Source organism: Harpegnathos saltator, unplaced genomic scaffold, assembly GCF_003227715.2.
Source record: "Harpegnathos saltator strain DR-91 unplaced genomic scaffold, Hsal_v8.6 scaffold381, whole genome shotgun sequence".
Taxonomy (NCBI): domain Eukaryota; kingdom Metazoa; phylum Arthropoda; class Insecta; order Hymenoptera; family Formicidae; genus Harpegnathos; species Harpegnathos saltator.
This window is the reverse complement of record NW_020230185.1, coordinates 71,846-94,274: the sequence shown is the minus strand read 5'-3', so window position 1 is coordinate 94,274 and position 22,429 is coordinate 71,846. Positions and strand designations below refer to the sequence as shown.

Below are 22,429 nucleotides of genomic sequence, written 5' to 3'. Positions count from 1 at the left end.
CAAAAATTCTACAGTCTTTTATGCCGTACGATTTTTGTTTAAAACTGCCCTGGTTTCTTGCCCGCTGAACGTTTGTTCAGCGAGTCTCTCGAATCCAAGAAGGCGCGTGACTTTTCGCTTCGTTCATTAACGCGCGCTCTGAACCGACTCGGTCTCAGCATTCCTGAGCGAGACCCTCATCGATCCGCACCACCTCTCTCTCGCGGTCCGCTCTCTCGTATCCCCCTGATTTTACGGCAGCTCGGCAAATTCGAGATTGAAGAGGGTGTCCTATCTACCCGGTGGCCGGCGGTATCATTCGGGGTTAATATCGAGTTAAGCGTCGAGCGGAGCCATGTGGGCCAAGTCGAGTGGGCTCATCCTAATGCCGGGGCCACAACGCGCCGCGGCATAATGTCGAAGCCGCCGGGGGCCCATCGAGAGCCGGCGGCGTACCGTGCCGCGCGCGCCGTACGGCGGGTTATAGCCGGGTATTCGAGCCGGTGCTCGCGGCAAAGCCGAGTGGTGCTCGTTCGAGGAACTATTACCGTCCCCCGGGAACGGCCATCCATCTCCATCGGATCTCCCTCTCGCGAGCCGGGATCGCCGCTCTCGTCCCGGCTCGATTCTACGCGTAGCGCGCGCGCGCGCGCATAACACTCGATACGCAAACTATTAACCCTCCGTGGGCCGCCGCGGCGCGCCGCGCCGCGCGAGCGTGCTCTTTGAAAAATGAACAGGCTCGGTGCGCGCGCGCGCGCGCGTGACCGAAATGCAAAGCGCCGAGTCGGCCGCACGCTGCTGCGGCCCGCTCGAGGGAGCCGATACACGCGGCGTTACAACTTTTTGTACCCGTCCCGTTCCGCGGATTGAGTTGCCGGACTGTTAACGAGTGCGCTGATGAACTATCGCGCATGAGGGACGTTTGACCGTGGCGAATATCGTTAACCGATCTCACGGTCTATGACGCCTCGCCGATTCTTTTTCTTGCGCCACCGAGGGAAATCTGCGGTTCCTCTCGTTGCGGATCCGCGATTACGCGAGGGATCAAGGGGGAGTTGAAAATCGTCGTCGGCCAGGCGACGAAGACCGATACGTGAATGCGCTCGAGAGATGGATCGCATCTTACAAGTAAACCTCGGGGAGCCGTGAGACGCCGATTTGTCTCCAATTTTTTATAGTTATTTTTTATGTCAAAATATGAAGAAATCTATTATCATTTTTAGCTTAAATTAATTTTCTCAATTTTTTCGAGATTTTTCAAGTTTTGCACTATTTTATACATATTTAAAACAATATTTCTTAAAAAAATATATATATATATATCTGATTTGTTGAAACTTGCACACACATGTCGCCGATTATGAATCAGAACCATTTTGTAAAATTCAAAATGGCGAATCTAATATGACTGACGTCATTGTTGAAAAAGTATAGTTTAGTTTTACGCTACATTCTACTCGTTGGGTAATCTTCCGGCTCACTATCCAGCAAACAAGCTCATTTTAACGTCAAAATCTGATAAAAAATGAACAAGAAATGAACAAAAAATTTCAGAAATTTCGAGAAAATTGAAAAAATTAATTTAAGCTAAAAATGATAACAGATTTCTTTATATTTTGACATTAAAAATAACTATAAAAAATTGGAAACAAGTCTGACGTTCCCCGAGGTTTACTTGTTAGTGTTGCCTAAGAAGTCGCTTTTCGCGTTCATTTAGCACACGACTCGCGATTTGGAGCGGCATTTGTATCATAATGATTGATTTGAAAGCGAAATCGATCGTCGAGCGGAACTAAATCCCAACGAAGCGCTTCTAACAAGGAACATCCGTGAGGTATGTGTCTCCGATTTCGACGAAACTTGGCATATTTGTAGAGTAGCCAAAAATAAGAAACCCATCTTTGTTTTATCGGCAACGGACAATAATTCAACATCTCGACGCGGGAACGTACGGACGCCGTCGACCGGCGCGACCTTGCTTTCGTTGACGCGACCTCGCGACAATCGGTGTGTTTGCTTCAGCACCGACGATCTCCGAGCGGCTCTTTGTTTTGTCGCGTGAGAAAAGGGAAAAAGCCGCGGACGCTTATTTGCACAAGCCGACCGGATCTGTATTTGTATTTTACCAAAACGTTCACCTTGTAAAATGTTTGTTAACGGAAGAGCCGGATCAAGCCCCGTTTTACGGAGCGAGCGTACTGCATAATCTACGCTGTAATTTCCGTGTTTATTATTTCTTCGCGAGTGTGCTTCGTAACCCGGAAAGAAAACACGTCGCAATCGCGAGCCGCGTTGGCTGAACAAATCCTCCCGGGGAGAAAAGAGGAGGACGCGGACGGAAAATAAGACGGAGCTTGCAAACTATCGCGAACGCACACTTCACGCGCGCCTCGCGGGAGAACATCTAATACATCTAACGTGTCACGAAACGTGATATTCAACGCACCGCGTTCTGAAACAGACAGAAAGAAGAAAGAAAGAGAAAAAATTGTCGCGTCGTTCCACATGACGAAGTACGCAAGGAGCGCAAGGGAGGTCTCTTCGTTGTTGCCGGAATAGCGACATTTGCGCGCGCCGAGTTGAAGTGCGAGCCCCACGGGAACAGCCGTGCGAACATTTCGGCCGTTCTTATCCACGCACGATGCACTTAATTGCATCTAACCGATCCGTGAGGATTTGCGCTAATCCGGCGATTGTGGACGGCGCGCCGCGTCGTGGCGCATCGCGTCGGGACGCATCTGTCGCATCCTGTTCCCCTTCGCGGGTAATTGGTTATCTGTGCGGAGGCTCTTCAGTCTTTACCGTGTTACAGCTCGGCAGAAGGAGCACAGAGAGAGAGAGAGAGAGAGAGAGAGAGAGAGAGAGAGAGAGAGAGAGAGAGAGAGAGAGAGAGAAGGAGAACATTCTCTCTCATCGTCGATTTTATTCTCCGCGAGAGCGGACGACACGTCGTCGTCGTAATTTCGCGATACAGGATTCGCTAAATTCCAAACTCATCCGACGGTATCATCGTCGGGCGAGATCGAAATCCTGCGACCGGATCGAGTCATCCGCTTATCCTCTCCTCGTTATCCCGCTGCCGACGCTCGGCGGCGTCCAGGCCGATAGCGACCTTGCGAGTTCTTCCAGCGACGGCCGACGCTCACGGGCCGCTATTAGCGCGATTTGGACAAACGTCAGTCACAAGGAGGCACCGCCGCGCGCTATCTTGTCCCGAGGCGGTTTAACGCGAAGGGCCCGCTCGAAACGCTCCCCCGAAACGCGCGTCGTCGGCGGGGGGTCCGTCGCGCAAATTGATTTGCGTTCACACCCCAGCGGATACACAGGGCGCAGCATGCGAGAGCCCAGCCCCTCTTCTTCCCCAGGCCTCCTTCTCTCTCTCTCTCTCTCTCTCTCTCTCTCTCTCTCTCTCTCTCTCTCTCTCTCTCTCTCTCTCTCTCTCTCTCTCTCTCTCTCTCTCTCTCTCTCTCTCTCTCCTTCTCTCTCTTTCCCCCTCTGTTTCTCTATCTATGCCGCATTCACCCTTCAGAACCACATCATACATTTATTTACGCATCTCTCTGTTCTACGAGCGGCCGGCATTGTTCGCCTCATTGAATTACCGGAAGCATGTGTTGCCGGTTATCACGCCCGTCGATCGCCCTACTTCGCGTTGTCGGATGCACCGCGGACGCGTTGAATGCACATTGTTTATTGCCGACGTCGTCGGCGAAGCGGCAGCCTCCTTCCGACGACCCTTTAACCGGTGGCAGGTCTCTCGTGAACGATCTTTCTCATGGTAACGTGATGTTATGAATGCTAAGAGGAGGATAAATGACACGTATCACGCCACGGATCGGGAGGAATTATAAATAATTGGTGCAGAAGAAAAGAGCCTCGTCGTGTTAATAAAAAAAAAAAAGGAAGAAGAAAAAGAACATGAAGGTGAGGGTTCATAATGCTTCGAGTGGTCCGCTTCTTCGACTTACGTCATGTTCGCGTCTTTCCTCTCTCTTTCTCTCTCTCTCTCTCTCTCTCTCTCTCTCTCTCTCTCTCTCTCTCTCTCTGCCTCGCCGCGAGAACTACTACGTGACAACGATTGTCATTTGATTTTATAGTTTGATGCACTTTTCTACGCCTCGAGCGAGTGGAACCTTAAGAATAAAAATGTACGTAACGTACAACGCGTATACACAAAAGAAAGCACCCACAAAAAAGTATTCTATTTATAAAGTGATTTTTCTCACAGTCTCATATTCTAAGCGAAGCCTTTTACAGAAAGAGGATTCCTCTTTCGATGAAGCGATTAAAGTGAAAACCATTCATCATCAAGATTTATTAGATTAGATATTATTTCAACTATTTTCCTCTTATTTCAAGAGAATTTCCTCTTACGTCAATTAATTTTCCTCTTATATAAAGAGAGGAATATGTTGATTTGAATCGGCTTCTTTTATTCATGCTCTACCTCCAGACATGAACGAAAAAATAACTATATGTTCATGGGTCAGAATATTTGGAACGCTTTTTAAACAATGTATATTGCTGTAACATATAACGGAGATGATTTATTCATATTTGGTCAAATATAGTTTAAAATCTATTGCAGGCAGTTGAATAATATATCCTTTCTTTTAACTCTTTACGTTTCATACAATTGATTACGATGAACACTTTGTAGCCATGAAGTCCACAACAAAACTGATTGGAAATTTATTTGTTACGACGTCCTTATTTCATTCGTGCCTACTTATTGTAGAACTGCAGCCAGAAGTACATCTATATATACATATCACTTTTCGCTATACATTATGACAATTCTTTCAGATTAACTAGTATAATCAGCAAGAATAAAGTACAGTGAGAATAAATGATAACTCTCTTAAAAAAAGATTAAATAATCTGTGTAGGAGGGATAAGAGGAAATTTATATTAAAATTAATAAGATTTGCATTATACATGCAACATGTAATCCCTCTAACTTTAAGAATAATATGTTTATAATATTTTCCCCTTAATCTTAGAGGAATAGCCTCTTGAGGCCATGTATAAGAATAAAATCCTCTAAAATTTCGATGATTCCGCTTGTTCTGAAATTACTTTTTTTTGGGTGACACTATCATGTATCTTTGAAAGTTCATCTCTCTCCCTCTCTCTCTCTCTCTTTCTGCTCCGCCGACTTGTTCCAATTTCCAAGCCGCTTGATAATTATTTCACCGACTCGCCGCGAGGAATTCGTCGAGCCGTCCCCGGCCGCGGCCCGAGAGATCGATCGATCCTTGACGACGACGTTTCATCAACGATCGTCGCAGCTCTTGCCCCTCGCGGCAGGTCGGCAGGCGAAATTCAGGCGCACTTGTCGGGAATCCGGGGTGCGCATTCGGGAGATGGTGTTAAATTCGATTACTTTCATTGTTGGACTAACCCGGTTATCCCTCGGAGCTGACTAACGTAAAGAGGCGACCGTCCGGGGTCACGTACCTTCTTCTTATCCCTCTTAATCTCGTCCAATCCAGCGACAGCGTCCCCGCCACTTCGTGCCGCCCGGCCTTATAGGCGTCCTATTTTCTTTCCCTTGTTACGCGGCGCGCGATATAAAGATCGCTACTCGTCTCGGCCGATGATCGGAAAATTGTTTGCGCAATGCGCAATCGTCGGGCCCGGCGTTCACGCGACTCACTCGCTCTCACTAAAAAAAAGACCGAAAAAAAAAGTTCACTGGTCAAAGATACCATCTTTCATCATTATAGCCAATGGTGTGTTTGCGAGCCAACGCAGCACGAATGCGCGCGACCATGTTATACCAACGCGTGTTTTTCTCTCGATTATGTTTTTTGCATGTTTCATGTTTTTGCCTCTGGCGAGAAAGATTATAAAGGCGAATACTGAAAAGCGAGACGTCGCGTGTAAAATGAAAGAATCGATCCGTTCGCGGCGAAAGTTCACGCGCTAAAAAGCGTCGGAAGAAAACACCCGTGCGACTCTTTCGACTCTTACACGATTGGTCTCTGCGAGGAATTAAATGAGTATTGAATTTTGCCACGTAGATGTCAAGCCGGTACTGGAAGATGCGTCGTAGACAAGGCGCATCGAAATCAGTGCCAAGCCTGCCGACTGAAGAAATGTATGCAGATGGGGATGAACAAAGATGGTAAGTGGTAGCAGATTAAAAAAAACTCCAAAATCGTAGTCAATCGCACGACCGGCGAATCAGAGGCGATCGGAGATACACAAGCGGGACTTTTGCAAAATCGCCCGTCGAGAGTCTCGTCGGACTAAAATCCGCCGCTTGCAAATTAATCGGATCTCAAACCGCCGTTTCTGAGTTTTCACAGCTGATCGTCCGGCAAAGTGCAATTTATCCAGGAACCGCTGCGCGTGACGTCGCGTGACAATACCGAGTGACACGACGAATAAGAGATTACATCGTGAAACCCGAGAAACACCGTCCAAAAAATCCCGCACACACACACACACACATCGATATGCGCTCGCCGTTTCTGCGGAGGAAAATTGCCGATGGCTCGCGTTGTCACGCGCCGATTCGATTCAATCGGAAGGATCTCCCCCTGCGCGACACCGAGTTCGGCAATAAGAAAGTTATCAGCGGGACACGCGCGCGCGCGCGCGAGGGCGAGAGCCGGAGCGAGCGGCCTCGGAGGGAGAGACGGAGACAGGTGCGCGCGGCCGCGTCTCGTCCGGGAAGTATTAAGAGTTGAATCGGCGGAGGCTGTTCGGAGCGACGAGACTTCCGCTCGTGCGGGGCTTGGCCCCGCCTTATCCAGTTATTTATGTCGCGAACATAAAGGGCCCTCCGCCCGAATTCCGCCTCCCTCGGCGCTGATTGATTCCGGCATTACGGCCGTAACGGCCACGAAAACGGATAATCCGCCAGATCCATAACTCTCATTCGGCGACAATGTCTTCGGAACTCGCGACGGGTTCCGATATGCTGCGGCGACGGTGATCGACGCGAGGCGATAGCCACGCGTCGCGTCTTGATCGATCGATCAAGCCCGCTCTCTTCCTCTCGCTTCCTCTTGTTGAGAAAAATCCCCGATGCTCGGCTAATTCGATCGCGATCGAGTGCGAGTGCAAAGTGCGAGCGGGAGAGAACACGGTCTCGTGGAGATCAAACGCGGGCGTCAGGACCGTCTTGGCCGCGCAGTCTCTTATTTATGTGTATTGTCGCTGAGCAAGTAGAGGAAGCATGTTCGTTGATCTCTCGCTGAGATACCGCTGAATTATAGAAACTTGTCCCCCAAGCGAGGGATATATTCAGATTCGAATTTAGAGTGGGACGTGACTTTGTCACGTTGAGTTGCATCGCGATTATAACTGCAACGCAGAAGAGGACTAGCCTCAAGGGCAGCTGTATCGCTCTTCCACTGTCCGCAGGCACGCCAGCATCTTCGTCTAGCTTTCTCCGGCAGGAGTCAAGCTAGACGAAGGTCGAGTGAAGCCTGAGAGACGGCACTGGCCGTCCTCTTCAGACGCGCGACCTTTCCGAAGCGTCCAGTCTATACATCATCTAACCTTGAATTAAAAGCTAAATCTCTCATACGAGAGATAAATTTGAAAGGACGCCGGTTGACAAAAACTGAGGCGAGAAAATCGAAGATACGGCCACTCGCGACGGACAGACTATCGCAATTCTCCGGGAGCTCGCGTTTCGAGGGAGTCCACGGTGAAGGTGAGCGGAAATAATTACGGCGGGCCGTGTTAGCGCGGAAGACACGTTCTCGCGTGACAAGCGCCGAAAGGAGGAGAACTCGCGCGGCGCGGCGCGGCGCGGCGCGGCGCGGCGCCGCGCTTTAATGGACGCGCGATTAGGGCACTCATTGTCGCCGTAACGCGTGTAACGCCGGGCGCAATTTTTCCCGGCTTCCCTTTTAGCGGCCCGGGCACGGGCGCGCGGTAATTTCGTAATAATAAAAAGCGTGCCGGCTCGCTTTACCTCCGGCTTGTGCGGCCTGCTGGGCGGCTTAATGGGGGTCCTCTTGCTTCACCGGGCCTCTGTTTCTTCTCTCCCCTTTCGCCGCCGCCGCCGCCGCCGCCGCCGCCGCCGTCGCCGTGTCGCTCTTCCTCTCCGCCGCCGTGTCTCTCGCGCCAGAGGAGATAAACGCCCCCGTGCATTTTGTTTCTGTGTTTAATTTGCATGCACCTCGCTGCGAGAGGCCGGCCTGCTGCTTTTTGTCTCCCCTTTCCTCGACTTCTTTCCTCGCTCGTTTCACTGACGAACGCGCGCCCGTTTGCTCACTGATGCGTACGCTCAGGATTCTCCGCCGTTGTTTTTACTTGATCCTTCATTTGAACGGCCGACGTTCTCCAAATCTCCCACGCGAATCTGCATTCTAAAAGTCGGCGTAATTCCGACGAAAGAGCGGTATCGTCGTTCTTAAATCCCTTGCCGGTGTTTAGCTTTGCAGCGATGCGACAAATGCATTCCCCCCGGGACAGATTAAACTTTTTTTTAACGGCGAGATACAATTAACCCTTTCATTATCAAGAAATTGAAAACCTGCCATTAGTGCATAATATTCCGGATTAATCATTACTGATGTTGTCGCCCGAATAATATAAATTTATAATTTATTATGAAACAATTTTTCATTAATCCTTCGACGAGCAATTATTAAAAACTGAAATATTCTCATGTATGAAAGAAAAATGTTCGAGGATGAAGGTGTTAAGAGGGGAGAGCATTGATTCTCGCGATCTCTCGATGTCGTGAGTGATCGATCGAGCAGCAAGTCGCCAGCAAACCGATCGTTAGACCGACAATCGTCGAAAGCATTCTCGCGGAGCCAGAGCAATCGTTATCCCTCCGCGTCCGCGTCCTTGCAACCCTCCTCGCACGAGTTCTCGCGCCAGGACGCGCCGAGGGTCCCCGCCGCAGCGAACTGTTTCTCTCATTTGCATCGCGGCGGCTCTCCGCGGGAGAGCACCCTTTCGCGCGCGCGTCATCCTTCGTCCTGTCTGACCGACCGTCGTCTCCGCAGGCCGACGAGGTCGCGCGGAAGGGGCGGCGGGCGAAGGGTTCGCGCGTCGGTCGCATGTTGCATACGTTTATTTCCTCCAATTAACCCTTCGGGATTCGCCACGCGACCGTCGCTAACGACCGCAGTGTTTACGACGACGATGAAGAGAACGAGCGCCGCCGGCCGTTTCGCGCTGCGTAGCGCGTTCGCGCGGCGAACCGCACGAGCGTGCGTCTCCGATTGGCTCGTGCCCACAAAAACGCGGCGCGTTTCAACCCTCGCGGCTTGAATCCTTTATTTGTGCGAGACGATTGCGGGATATTCGCAAAAAGTCCGACATGTGTTACCGTTATCTTGCCTATCCTTCCGTGAGGATAGGTTGGTTGATTGGGAAAGCGAACGAAAATACGGACTTCCTTTTCAGTCAGAAATCGAGAGCAAATTTGAATTTTTCGATCGGCGGGTAAAACAATACCGACGCAGTCTTGTGAAACGAACTTGTATTAGAAATTTGGCTTCTTGGAAGCTACTTGCGAAAAATGGAACGTACCGGACACAAGAGCTTTAATACTACTACATCTCGCATTTACATTATTGTAATTTTAAGAGGAAAATCTTCAGAGTAAAACTCATTTGCTGATGCAGCTTGGATTTCAACAAAGTCTTATCGTTTTATCGTATATTCGTGTCTATCGATATTTCCGTATTTAGCCCCTGTCGAATTTTCAACGCTTTAAAGCTCCTTCGTGCTAGAAATGACAGCCTTCTCTTTACGCCCCAAATGTGAGCCGCAAAATTTGAAAAAATTCCACGGCACAAAACGCAGAGTTCCTTTAGAACAAGGTAATTAAAAAAGGAAAAAAGAAGAATATCAGAGAATCTGAAAATATTCGCCTGTGTTTTTAATGACTTATATTTAATATCGGCGAGTTTGAAAATTTGACGAATCCTCCGGACTCCCCAACGTCGGGTGGCTTAATTGCAAAACGCAATTGTGCGACCCGGATTGAAAACGTTCGCAATCAGAAGAATTACGCCAAATTTCTAGACAAAAATGAAAAAGGACAAGACATTGCACCGCGCAAGCGCGTGGAAACGGATAGCCTTACGAGCACCGATCCGCATTTCACCAGGACGTCGCGCGTCGAATGCGGAAGGCCGTTTTCAAGGCTGTCTTTCCGAACTTTTTTAACAGAAACGCTTCGGATCAATGGACTTGAAATTTTCACAGTGTATTCATTAATGTTCAAAGTATAAAATAAATTTTATTGAATCGCAAGGACCGATCCAATTTGTAATTATAGATAAAAATGCAGTCATCCGTTTGCGAGCTCTATGTTTGCTGTCGACATAATTCCGGGCGTCTCATTACTCTGAAACCAAAAAATGAGAAAGATATTTTTAAAATATATAGTTGCCATTATAGCCCTTACTAAAATAAAGGCAATGAAGCCAAGTTTGGAGAAATAATGACCATACAAAAAAAAAGTATCGAAAATGTAACTTTTTTCAACTTGTAATCATGTTTAAAAAAATGTTTAAAAAAACGCATAAAATAAAATACAACTGTATTCGAGGTAGGAGTGAAAACTACACGTCTACTATATATTGTGTAAAAATTTCAAGTTATTCGATTCAATAGTTTTTGCGTAATCGCGTCGATAGTTTAAGATAGTTTAAGAAAATGGTGTTTTCAGATAAGCGCGTTTAAAGTTTCATGTGTACTTTTCGTACAGATAATAAGAAATTTCTTTTATACTTTGAACATTAGTGAATACACTGTGAAAACTTCAAGTCCATTGATCCGAAGCGTTTCTGTTGAACAAATTCACAAAAGTAGCCTTGAAAACGGCCTGCTCCGCACGTAATTCCCCCGTAATTAATGACGACGGATCTTGCTCTTTTCGCAAAACCTCTCCGAGCAGTGTATTCGCCACAATGACAAGACTGTCGCATCGTCGTCGTCATCATCGTCGAAAGCCTTTTTCGTTTTCCACGAGCTTCTGCCGCACCGACGCACGCCGGTAATAAATGAAAACCTCGGGTGGTCGTGCGCTGCGTCGCGTACCGCAAACAATAAGCTCTCCGACCGACCGACCGGCCGGTCGGCCGGCTCTCCTGGCCGGCGTGCCCGTTAAATCCACGCGTGTCAGACGCAGGCCGCCGGCGTGACATAACGTGGCGTTACGTGAGTTTGACGAGAGGGCGGCAGACAACTGTTCCCGTTCTCCCCCGGCGGATCTTCCGGACCGACTAATATTTCAATAATATTTCAATCATCCGCGAATTCGACGGCACCGACGAGCGAGTGCGATGCTGCTCCCCCGCCGCCACCCCAATTGTTCGCTGTAGCAACGTCGAACGGCCCCGCGCCGATCGTTTTCGATACGCGACGTTCTCTCTCTCTCTCGCTCGCTCGCTCAAGAGATCCGGCCGTTCCTCCGGAAAAAAACGGCATTAAAAGGAAAAAAAAGGAGGATCGCGAGCGACGCGATGAATATGCATCGCAGGAGCTTTACCGCGCTTTGATTTTTCTCGCTGCCGATCAGTCGGAAAAAGCATTCGGTTTTTAGCCAGAGAGAGAGAGAGAGAGAGAGAGAGAGAGAGAGAGAGAGAGAGAGAGAGAGAGAGAGAGAGAGAGAGAGAGAGAGAGAGACAGACAGACAGACAGCACGAATTCCTCGATTCAGATGTTACATTTGATGCGACGAGCATGGCGCGCCTCTCGCCTTTGCGCCGCGAATTTTGCGCTGAAAGACTCGCGATTATCACAACGCGGACGAGCGCGAGCGTGCTGCGTCGAACATTGCACGGAAAAGAGCGTTCCCGGTAAGTTTTCCCGGTGAGACACGCGGAAAATTGATATCGCGTCATTCGCGAGAGTAATTCGCGCGAGTAACGCGAAATATCGCGATTACGCTGTTTGCGGACAATCGCGACGCGCGAGTGCATGTCGTGACTTGTCATCTGTGGGGATAACGATGAGAGCGACGACGCGGGCGGTACGATGATTCAGCAAGCGAGGCGAGTTCAGGAGGAAGTTTTCGGCGGCCGCACCTGCGACAACATCCAGTCGCTGTTTAAAACAGCGCGGAACCTGCCGCGCAACCTTCCCTCGGCAGATTGAGATTTCGAGCCGCGATATCGCGAGCGTCAAAGATCGAAACGCGATAAAGCGCCTTGCTCAGCCGTGTGCGAGTGTGATTAATTTGAAAAATATTGATCGATACAAGTCTGACGATCATTGCCGTGTCTCCGACTCCGTCCGCGCTTGCGTGCTCGTGCTGATTTCGCGCGAAAGCGCAAGAGAGCAGTCGGCTAGAAGACGAGGAACAACACTTGATACTTTTGTCACACCACAAACGGCCGCGTACTTTAACTCTTTATCGAGTCCGCCTCGACGAAGCGTCTCGTTCCAGCCGCTCTTGCAAATCGCTTCTGTACACGTCGATATTACAACATAAGTATGCTACTGCAAAAACGCGTGTCATCGCGTTAGCCAAATCGCGTTAACCAGATGCTGAAGCACTGAGGCAGACGCGAGCTACGCGATACCGTCGTGAAGCAACTGAATTTTCACAGATCGGCTGGAACGAAATGTCGGAGACAACTCTTACCGCAAAGGGTTAATAAACATCTTCAAAAATCGCGACATTGCAGCTGTCCAGAATGAACGCCAGCCGAGAAACACTGCCACCATTAGACCGGAAGCGCTCGTCGAGATGGACCAAGAGCGGGCGCTGCGCGAGGCCGCCGTCGCCGTGGGCGTTTTCGGGTGAGTAATTATCACAGCTTCTCCCTTCTATCTCGCACGATTATTCAGCCGACCCCCCTCCCCGCTCCCCTCGCTCGCCCCGCTGGGCTTTCGTCCTCGGTTTCGCGAAAATGCGCTGTAATAATTCCCCGACGAATCGTCAGGAGCGCCAAAACTCACGCCAGCGTCGCGAGCAAACGGCGCGGGAAACACGGAGTCGAGCGAGACTCCTCCTCGAGAGATTGCAGCCACGTAAAATCGTTGATTGCGGCGATCGATCGAGACGTCCGTTGATCAGTCGTCCGTGCGACGATCGATAGCGACGACACTCGCGAGGACGAGCGGTCCGAGAAGCACCCCTGCTTTCTCTCACTTTCTCTCTTTCTCGCGCGCGCGCGATTACGTCGAAAGGGCAAGAATGTTGAATGTTGGCCGCACACTCTCATGTGTCGCTAAAAGGCTGGACGAAATTTCAACCTAGGCGCACGGCCGATTAGCGGCAACGACAACGACGCGGAGACGAGACGATCGATAGTCACCTGTCGGCGAGCGCAACGGCGAGAGCAAGAGGGCCGGCGATGTTGTTGGCACGTTTGATCTTGTGCTGCGCACCAGGCTTAGCTTTCGCCGTTGTGAGCGACACGCCGAGCGTGATCTATCATGAAAAATTACCTTTGACTAGCAGCCCGAGTAGGCCGAGCGTTTTTCAGGTAGCCGGTTGCCCAGGTTGGAACTAATGGAAAATCCATAGAGCGCCAAGGGGTGAACGTTAAAAGCGACGACCAGCGTCGTCCTCGCGCGCGCGAGTTACTATTCTCTCTCTGTCTCTCTGCACGCGTTACACCACCGGCACGACGGCTCGTTTAATTAATGTGTAAATGATTATTAATCCTTTCGCGAGACGCGAGCCTCGCCGATCCCGCAGGAATCGATCCGACGTGGATTCGGCCTCTCGGCGCGTCCTTCGGCGCGAACAGCGCGGCAGGACTCGCGCGTTTGTTGCCGGTCGTCCCATCGCCCGGCTCCGTCCACCGAGATCGATAGATCACTCGTGAAACTTGCGCCGTGTGAGCGGTGTGAAAATATCGAAGAAATGTGACCTTAGCTCGAAATATTTCTTTCCTTTATATACTGACGTGTTTACGTCAAGTTGATCTGCACATTTCCGCGTGCGTTTCTGATTATATTTCAACGTATTTTTTCTCGACATTCTCGATTATTTCTCGATATTTTGAAGAAATTTGACGAGCGTACCGAGAGCGAGCGAGGGGGAAGGGGAAGGGACAAATCAGTAGAGTCGGGACGGAGCGTCGTTGACAGTCGAACGCGCGTTCGCGCCACCACGGGAATTCGTAGTTTCGTATTTACGTAATTGGATAATCTAGTAAAACGACTCCCTCGCGCGCTCCGGCTATTTGATTTCATGCGACGATTCGACGGCTCGGTTCGTGATCGTTTCTACTGGAATCAGCCGGTGCGCGCAATTACGCGAATGTGAAAGTTGGGAACTTGCGCGGGCCGCTTAATCTCGCCGGTGACGCCGAAATCTATAATTACATATCGGCGAGTTTCGCGCGGAGAATTTCGCCGCGCAGTTGTGCGAACGGGCCGCGCGCGCGGCTCATCTCGCGACGATCATCGGCGATTACAAGGGGAAGCCGCGCGGCGGCAAAAGTGCCCGCTGACAAAGTCTCATGCGTGGACGGGAATAATAAATCATGTTTATTTCATATACAGTAACGCGCTAAGAAAAACGTGGCTATTAGCGGGCTCGAGCGTCGCGCGCGCGCGCGTTTGTCGCGTGCGGACGAGCGATCGATCGATCTTGTCTTTCCGACCGTCGTCGGCCGTGTCGTCTTCGGGCGTCGTGGATTACACACTTTGTCGATCAGCCAGAAACGCTAACGGATATTCTTAATCCAGTAATTATCCCGATCACGTGTTCGCCCATTTCATTAGGCAATTTCCCGCGTCGCGTGGGATCGCTGTCACTTACATTTTGATCGGGGAGAGAGAGAGAAAGAGAGAGAGAGAGAGAGAGAGAGAGAGAGAGAGAGAAAGAGAGAGGGAAAGAGGGAGAAAGGGAGAGAGAGAGAGAGGGAGAGAGAGAGAGAGAAAGACGACCCACGACGGTTTCGACCTCCGCGCCCGGCAGACTCTTTCAGCGGACTCTTAAATCAGCGGCACGCGCGATCGCGGATTAACGTAACTGCTCGGCTTAAGCCGCGAGTCACTCGGGACACGGAAAAGAAAGCGCACTGCCGGCACCGATTTTGCCCTGTTCTTGCACCTTGCGAGGCGCACTTACGAAATAATGGATCTCGTCGGGAGTCGAGTTCGCCAGTCCGGCCGATGCGAAGGAGATGCGCATCTGAACTCTTCTACCGCGAGGGGTCGTCCGATATAATTACGTTCGCCCGTCCATTCCATCTCGCTGTTACACGTCGAGGAGAACGGAAGGTAGGAAAAAGCCGCGTCCTTCGAAGGACGCCGGTTCTCGCTCGCGCTCTTCTTCGTGACGCTCAATGAGTCCTGCGGCGGAAGGAGCGCGTTGCTCGCGCGAGTCGGGAAATGCCTTTCGCTGACGGAAGGATTGTAAGCGCGGCGTACGCTGCCAACGCGCACGTGTATATATATATATATATATATACATCCACAAGATATACATATGCGTCGCCCTGGAGGCACCCTTCGCCCTTGGAGAATCGGCCGTTCGCCCGGTCGATCCACGGCCGACTAGTAGCAGTCGAGCACGGAATCGCCGTTGACGATGCTGGCGAAGATCGCCCGGGCGCGCTCGACGGAGGACATGGGTTTGTCGCAGGTGGCGGCGGCGTTGCCGTGACGCCGACGACGCGCGGCGTTCTCCTCGTCCGGGCTCTCGCCGATCTTCCTCTCGAGCTGGACCGCCGGGATCGGCAGGCTCGAGCGCACGTCGCTCTCGGACTTGGCGAACTTCCGTCCGCTGTCGACGTTGTATCGCGACGACTCCAGCTTCTCCTTGCACACCCTCTTCAGGTTCTCCGACTTGGTCTGCCTGATGACGGACGCCAAGCGCCGTCTGATGTCCGCCTGCGCCCTCTTGCGCGAGTCCTGCGTCCTGGCGGTGAGGTCCGTGCCGACGTTCTCCAGCATGTCGAATAGTCGGTTGAAAGACAGGCAGATCTCGTCGAAGGACTGTTGGCTGACCAGCAGGAAGCCCTTGGTTTCGTAGTTCCTCTGTAGAGCGTCCTCCAGCTCCGCCATGTTGCTCTGCACCGATCGCAGGTTGGTCTCTGCGGTCTCGCGACGCGATTGTTCCTTGAGCAGCAGGAGGTCGACGCGCTTCGTCTCCTCCATGAGACGATCGTACTCCGCTTGGACTTCCGTCAGTTGTCTCAGGATGTTCTTCATCTCGTTCGAATCGTCTTGAAGATCCACGCTCTGCGTGGCGACATCCACCTTGGTCGAGTCCAGGCTGACTAGGCTCGCCTTGCCGGAGCCTCGAGAGACGTTCTCGAGTCCTGATCGGTTCTCCATCGGTATGTCATGGTTGCTGGGATCCACCTCCGGCTGAATGCGAGACTGGAGGTCTAAGTGAAGGGAGACCTTGGGCATCAGTCGGACGGCATCGAGCATCTGCGGCTGCAGGTTGTCTCGCTGACTGCAGGTGGTATCGCGCACAGGCGGCGATTGCGCTCGGGTCTTCTTCATCTTCGTTGGTGCTGGAGCTGTTCTCCTAGGGTGGATCACTTGGGACGGCCTTCTCGCGGGCCTGGTTTTCGCGAAGAGCGAAGTTTTCCTCTCCACAAGGAGCTGACAAGCAGCCCGATTCCCGGCCTGCTCATTCTCGCCTCTTGGAGCGGCAGTAGCCGAAGAGGCGGCGGTCCGCTGGTCTTTCGTCTGCAGTCTCAACCAGCGATATTCCGACTTGCCCTCGGCATCGTTCTCCTCCAGCCTGCGCATCACTTCCATCGCAAGGCTCTCGTTCAGATTGATGTTCCTCCTGACGTCGAGTACGGTTAACGTGTCGTTATGGCTCAGCAGCTCCAACAAGTCCGGGCCGATCTGGTCGGTCAGGCCGCAGTGCTGGAGGTCCAATGCCTTCAGCCAGAGACTTTCGCGTATCGCGTCGATCAGCTGCCGCACGGCGCAGTTGCCCAGCTGCGGGTTGTCGTTCAGGGTCAAGCGGCGGAGGCCTCGCATCGCCTCGAGGTTCGGTTCGCGGTATCTCAGCGACTGCTTCCAGGTGTCGTGGTACAGCGCCAATTTCTGCCGCGAGAGCGCGGACGCTAACACGCCGCCGGAGCTCGACGTGAGGTCGCAGTAGCTGAGGTTCAGCGACCTCAGGCTACGGGCGTCCGCGATCGTGCGGCAGATCAGCTCGCAGCCGTCGTCGCCGATGTAGCAGCGTCGAAGGGACAGGTGGAGCAGGGTCTGCGTGCTCGACAGCCCGACGGAGAGCACCGCGACGCAGTCCGCCGGAAAGGGGATGCCCTCGAGCTCCAGGTGCGTGAGGCTGCTCGAGTTCCTCATGCACTGGCCGACGCTCTGCGACAGCCACTCCAGCAGGTAGCGCGTGAGGACCACTGGAGCCTTCCCCCCCATCGCTCGCGCCTTATCCTCGGAGTTCACCTCCTCCAGCGGCTTGCGACATTGATACCTTGTAGGGATTTCACACACGTGTCAGTTGTATTGTACTCCTTCTTCTTGGAGATTTCGATCGTTAAAGGCTGCTGCTTCCTCGCCACGACCACTTGGAACTTTTTGACGCGAGAACTTTTAGAAGCGAGAAAGAGTACGCTCTGAAAATTCTTGCATTTAGAGTTTTTCCTTTCCTTTCCCTTCGCTCGAACAACTGACAAATTAACATGACCGAGTCACGAGGGAAGACAAGTTAAACGGGTGGATTGCACGTGTCGTGTTAATTTATGATCGCTAGGGCAAAAGAACAAGTTAAGCGTGTCGTGCAAGAACTTTTAGTGCAAGTATATCTTTTTCACTTCTGACTTCCGTCGTCAATCAAGAGCTGCGCAACGAGGAACCGAGATTAGCCCTTAAGACTAGGATTCAGGATTGTCGAGTTCAGGCTTGATGATTCAGGACGAATGCTGCGTCCGTCGACGTTTTGCAAAATAAATGATGATAATGAGCGGCTTCGTACGAAGCCGAAGAGAAGTCTCGGCGGGAGAGGAGAGAAGAAGAGAGAAATCGATCGAGTCTCAACCTGCTGTGCACGCTGATTGACCTGAGCGAGCGATCGAGGGAGAGGGAATTCAAGATCGGCCCCCAGTCGTCCATCTTGACGCGATCGGTGGTGAAGTCCAAACTGTGCGGCAGGGTCACACATATCACCGGCAACGGTCGCAGTCGTTGCTGCTTGCACAGCTCCATGTAGCAGCTGGCAAAGTTCCTGCCGGCCGGGATCGCCATTTTCTGCGGCGGAGCCGGTGCGGCCGCATCGATCTTCCGTCGGCGTCGCGACGGAACTTTACCCTCGAGCGTCGTAATGGTGCCGGTGGTTGTACCTCCAGAATTATGAACAGTCTCGTCCGCTGCCATCGGTAAATCGGCGCATTAGCAGACGCTCCCCATCACTCGCTCGCGCGAGCAGTCTCTGCGTGTTTTCCTTCGTTCTCTTCTTTTAGCACAAACGCGCTCGGAATTTGCTTAACTTAACGAGACAACGAAATCATTGCGGAATGGTAGATTGTGTCAAACGAGTCGCTTCGTCGGGAGGGGGATTTTCTTTTTTTACAAGCCGCGCGATGACACGACGTATCTCTGCATTTCATAATGTCTTAAAAATTTCACGCGACCATGAATGTTCGCGATCGGTTTTCGAACTAACGTCTCTGCATTTCAAGACGCTCGTACTCGACGTACGTCGAGGAGCTACTGCCCTGCCGGGAAATGAGAGGTGTTTACCTTTGCCGTTGTTGCTTCGCCCGAGGAATAACCGCGACGTCACCGCGAAACGTCATCTGCGTTACAAGCGATTTCCGCACGAGAGGTCGAGCTGGGGAAACCGGCTTCGTCGAAAAGAACGTCTCCCGGAAACATCTACGGCGTCCTCCTCGAGCGCCGTTCACGCGACCGCGATCGCTATTCGCCTACACCCGCGCCTACCCACCCGAGATCAACGTAAAATATCGCTGCGCGAGACACGACGAACCTACAAACAAAACTCGCGCGCGAGCGGACTGAAGGTGTCGTCGCTTGCGCGATCGTTGCACACTTTGATCTATCGCCTAGTCGAGGCTGCATCTTCCGAAATTACAGCGCGCGCGCGAAGATTGATAACCCTTCTTCCCTGCTTCCTTCTCTGCATCACTTTTCCCTTGGAACAAGATCATGGCTTGTATTGTATTCGGAAATGAAAACCGCATCTCCGAGCGGAACGCGGAAATTGAAACTGAATTTCAGCACATTCGACAGCACGTGTTCCTCAACACAGCCTCATACTCACTACTAGTCTCATCGTCACTCGTCATGAGTCTTAACTTTTTAACCACGGATTGTTTCGCAGACCACCGGTGTCTTTAGCCATGGCGAGATATACCACGCCGTTACCTCTGCCGACAGTCGCACCCACGACGAACTCCACGAACAACACGACGCCGCCTCGGCAGGATAACGAAGACGGTACGCGTATCCCGACAATTAACATACTCGTCCTACTTCGCAAAGATCATCAACCCTTAAAAGCTAGCGTAAAAAAATCACGTTTATGCTATCATGGATGAGATTTCATCCCGGTTAAAAAATATATAAAAGATATATATAAGATACGAGGGCAGTCTGAAAAGTTCTCGGTCTAACAATGAAAGAAAATTTGTTTTGCCGTGAAATATGTTTTATTTCTCAATATAATCTCCTGAAACTTCCAACGTCTTTCCAATAATTCAATACCATCGTTAAAGTGTGATTCCGGAAGGCTCTTTTCGCTCTGGTGTATAGTGGTGGAGTCCAAGTTTCATCAACAGTTATGAAACGACGCTTGAGATTCACTTTATTTTGCTTAAAACGACTAAAATGTGTCAAACACGCTTGAGAAATACGCATTCGGATGCGTTTTTGGTCAATTGTTAGCAAATATGCGGCACCCATCTTGCACAAAGCTTTTTCAACTGATGCTACTACTCGAATGACTTGACGGATCGAATAAAATTTTACATGGATTTATATCAGGGATGCCACTTTCCAATACAATTATTGTTTGACAGTTTCTAATGCCATGTATGTGTCAGGTCGAGAACTTTTCAGACTGCCTACGTATACAAAAAATATATTTTTTATCTTAAAAATAAAAAAAATCAAGCAAATGCAATTACGCGTTTTATTATTATTGAACGTCAGGTGCAAAAGTAGAGAACTGTTACTGTTTTTGCGGCGACTTTTGCGTTAAGTTTTGCGAAAACTTAACATTTAATACGAACGAAACAAAATTCGTTTGGAGTGAAATTTCACCCATATAGCAGCGTTTAAGGGTTAACATAGCTCTACGAGCGGCAATGGAGATTTTTGCCGAAATAAAATCGTACGTGAAGAGACTCGGTGTATACGTACGGGTGAAGAGAATTTCTCGCGTTTAAGCAGGAAACGCATCCGAGGACAGCATAGACGTGACGAACGAGGAGCCGTTGACACCTCAACGAAGCGGATGCGCGCAGCTTCCGCCGGTGCTTCCGTCGTTATATTCACCCGCGAGTGCCGAAACGGTCTACGAAACCAGCGCGAGACTGCTTTTCATGGCCGTCAAATGGGCGAAGAACCTTCCCTCCTTCGCGAGTCTACCATTCAGAGACCAGGTATTCACAATCTCAGTTTACCTTACGGTCGAGTAATTTCGGAATTTAGCGTGGGATTAGTCGCCGAAAAATGAATCCGATGCTCTCGCATTAACGCTCTTGATGAATCAATTTTCTCGATGATGAAACGTGAGATTAATTTTTCAAAGTGAGAGTGAAAGTGTCTCGTCGCCGGGAGGCGGAATTACCGGGGCGAAGCGAAAATGCGGAAGTATCTCTTTAGTTAAAACCGCGCGCTGATAAGATAACGAAACAGCCTAGGCTCAATTGAGCGAGTACTAAGTCGATCGATCGGACTTGTCGCGCAGGTGATATTACTGGAAGAAGCCTGGTCGGAGCTGTTCCTGCTGAATGCCGTTCAATGGTGCCTGCCGCTCGAGTCGTCGCCTCTCTTCAGCGCCGCCGAGCTCACGGCTCTCACCCTCTCGCCTCATCCGCACCCGCACTCGGGGATGCACTTGCAAACTACCACGGGAAAGCCGAGCCAGGTGGCGGCGGATGTCAGGCACTTGCACGACACTCTGCAGAGATACAAGGCGATCATGGTAGATCCCGCGGAGTTCGCCTGTATGAAGGCCATCGTCCTCTTCCGCCCAGGTTAGCGACTTCGTCTTCGACTTGTCTATCGTCGCGCGCGTCGCAAGTTTCTCCAACTTTCGGCAGTAAATTTCCGTTTATGCTGCTTCCAATTCTCGCCGATCGAAATTTCACGCGATAGAACAGATTCATTGGCGTAAATCGAAAGTTTTCCCAGTTCTCCCCTTTCTTCATAACCGATGAAATTCGTTCAATCTCGAAAGAAACGACTTTGCTTCGACCGAATGACACAGTTTCGCGATCTCGCGCTTTGAGGCCCTGGAGGACCCACTTTTGCCATTGCAGAGACTCGCGGCTTGAAGGACTCCAGCCAAATCGAGAACCTGCAGGATCAGGCGCAGGTGATGCTGGGACAACACGCGCGCGCCCAACAACCAGCCAGTCCGGCTCGCTTCGGCAGATTGCTGTTGCTGCTGCCGTTGCTGCGAGCCGTCCCAGCGGCGAGAGTGGAGCTGATCTACTTCCACCGGACTATCGGCAACACGCCGATGGAGAAGGTCCTCTGCGACATGTACAAAAATTAAAGCCGCCCCGAGCGGCAACGAGCTCTCCGCTACGAAGTGACGCGACGAGGACGATAACGCGACACCCGAAGGATCTCGGCACAAATACAGACGAAAGTAGGAAGCGTGGCAGGCGGGATCGGTCATCGAAAGTGCTTGGTGCAGAGGCCGAGAGAGAGAGAGAGAGAGAGAGAGAGAGAGAAAGGGAGGATATTGAAGGGCTCGAGCCTTGTACCGACACAATCAGGCCTAAGGACGAAGTCCTGTGTCCCTTCGACAAGTTCGCGAGGACTCCGATCGGCGAGCATTCCTACTACCGTACAAACGCGCGAGACGAAAACCGGCGGAATGGCGTCGCTAACGAATTCAACGGCAACTAAAAGTCGACCGAGGGGCACTGAATCGCGGCGTAAATATACACACATAGATATACATGTATTTATTTATTATAGACATATTTATCGGGCGTTAGGCCCGGCACGTTGATAGAACGTCCCCCGCTTCCGTCGCCGACGACGGATCGACGGATCGACGCGAGGAGCGCAGGGGCGTTTCGTTTTCTTCCTTTCTTTGTCTTTTGTACCTTGTTTTACGTTCGTCGTCAAGTTACCGAATTAGAGAGGGAAGTGACGGAGGGCAAGGGGCACCCCGTAGCTTGGTGAACGTCCGAGAAATGCGGGAGAATAAAGGATCTTTCGGGTGTATTCGTAAATTCGGTGGGATTACAATATTTTTTCCCCCTTTTTTTCTCTCAGCGAGTTCAAGATGAGTCAAATTGTGAATGAACACGCGGACAGGTACTATACGTGCGATTTGCATGAAGCGTGCAATCGATGAACCATG

The 22,429-nt window shown here is 51.0% G+C and overlaps 2 protein-coding genes across 3 annotated transcripts in view; one reads left to right on the top strand and one right to left on the bottom strand.

Annotated features, from left to right (window-relative positions):
• The window catches only part of LOC105187122 (photoreceptor-specific nuclear receptor), a 33,125-nt gene extending 11,121 nt beyond the window's left edge, over positions 1-22,004 (top strand). The window contains exons 4-9 of one of the 2 annotated variants that reach the window (XM_025300735.1): positions 6,009-6,112; positions 12,525-12,717; positions 19,205-19,320; positions 20,275-20,486; positions 20,795-21,083; positions 21,369-22,004. In XM_025300735.1, coding sequence (XP_025156520.1) covers positions 6,009-6,112; positions 12,525-12,717; positions 19,205-19,320; positions 20,275-20,486; positions 20,795-21,083; positions 21,369-21,607 — 1,153 coding nt within the window. In that variant the 3' untranslated portion in view covers positions 21,608-22,004. The remainder of the gene's footprint in view (positions 1-6,008; positions 6,113-12,524; positions 12,718-19,204; positions 19,321-20,274; positions 20,487-20,794; positions 21,084-21,368) is intronic. The other variant, XM_011147733.2, reaches the window with a different exon arrangement.
• LOC109504203 (protein Cep78 homolog) lies at positions 14,777-19,198 on the bottom strand. The gene is made up of 2 exons (XM_025300736.1): positions 17,903-19,198; positions 14,777-17,338 (listed from the first exon to the last, which is right to left on the bottom strand). Exons 1-2 carry the CDS (start codon positions 18,235-18,237, stop codon positions 15,433-15,435), a joined length of 2,241 nt encoding a protein of 746 aa, XP_025156521.1. The 5' UTR covers positions 18,238-19,198; the 3' UTR covers positions 14,777-15,432.
• Positions 22,005-22,429: the final 425 nt, after the last annotated feature.

Bases quoted from the DNA above. Each gene is read 5' to 3' on its own strand.
- LOC109504203 (XM_025300736.1), bottom strand. From the start codon at position 18,237: ATGGCAGCGGACGAGACTGTTCATAATTCTGGAGGTACAACCACCGGC. The intron at 17,339-17,902 runs GTTGAGACTCGA...AATCCCTACAAG, and splicing joins TCAATCAGCGTGCACAGCAG to GTATCAATGTCGCAAGCCGC.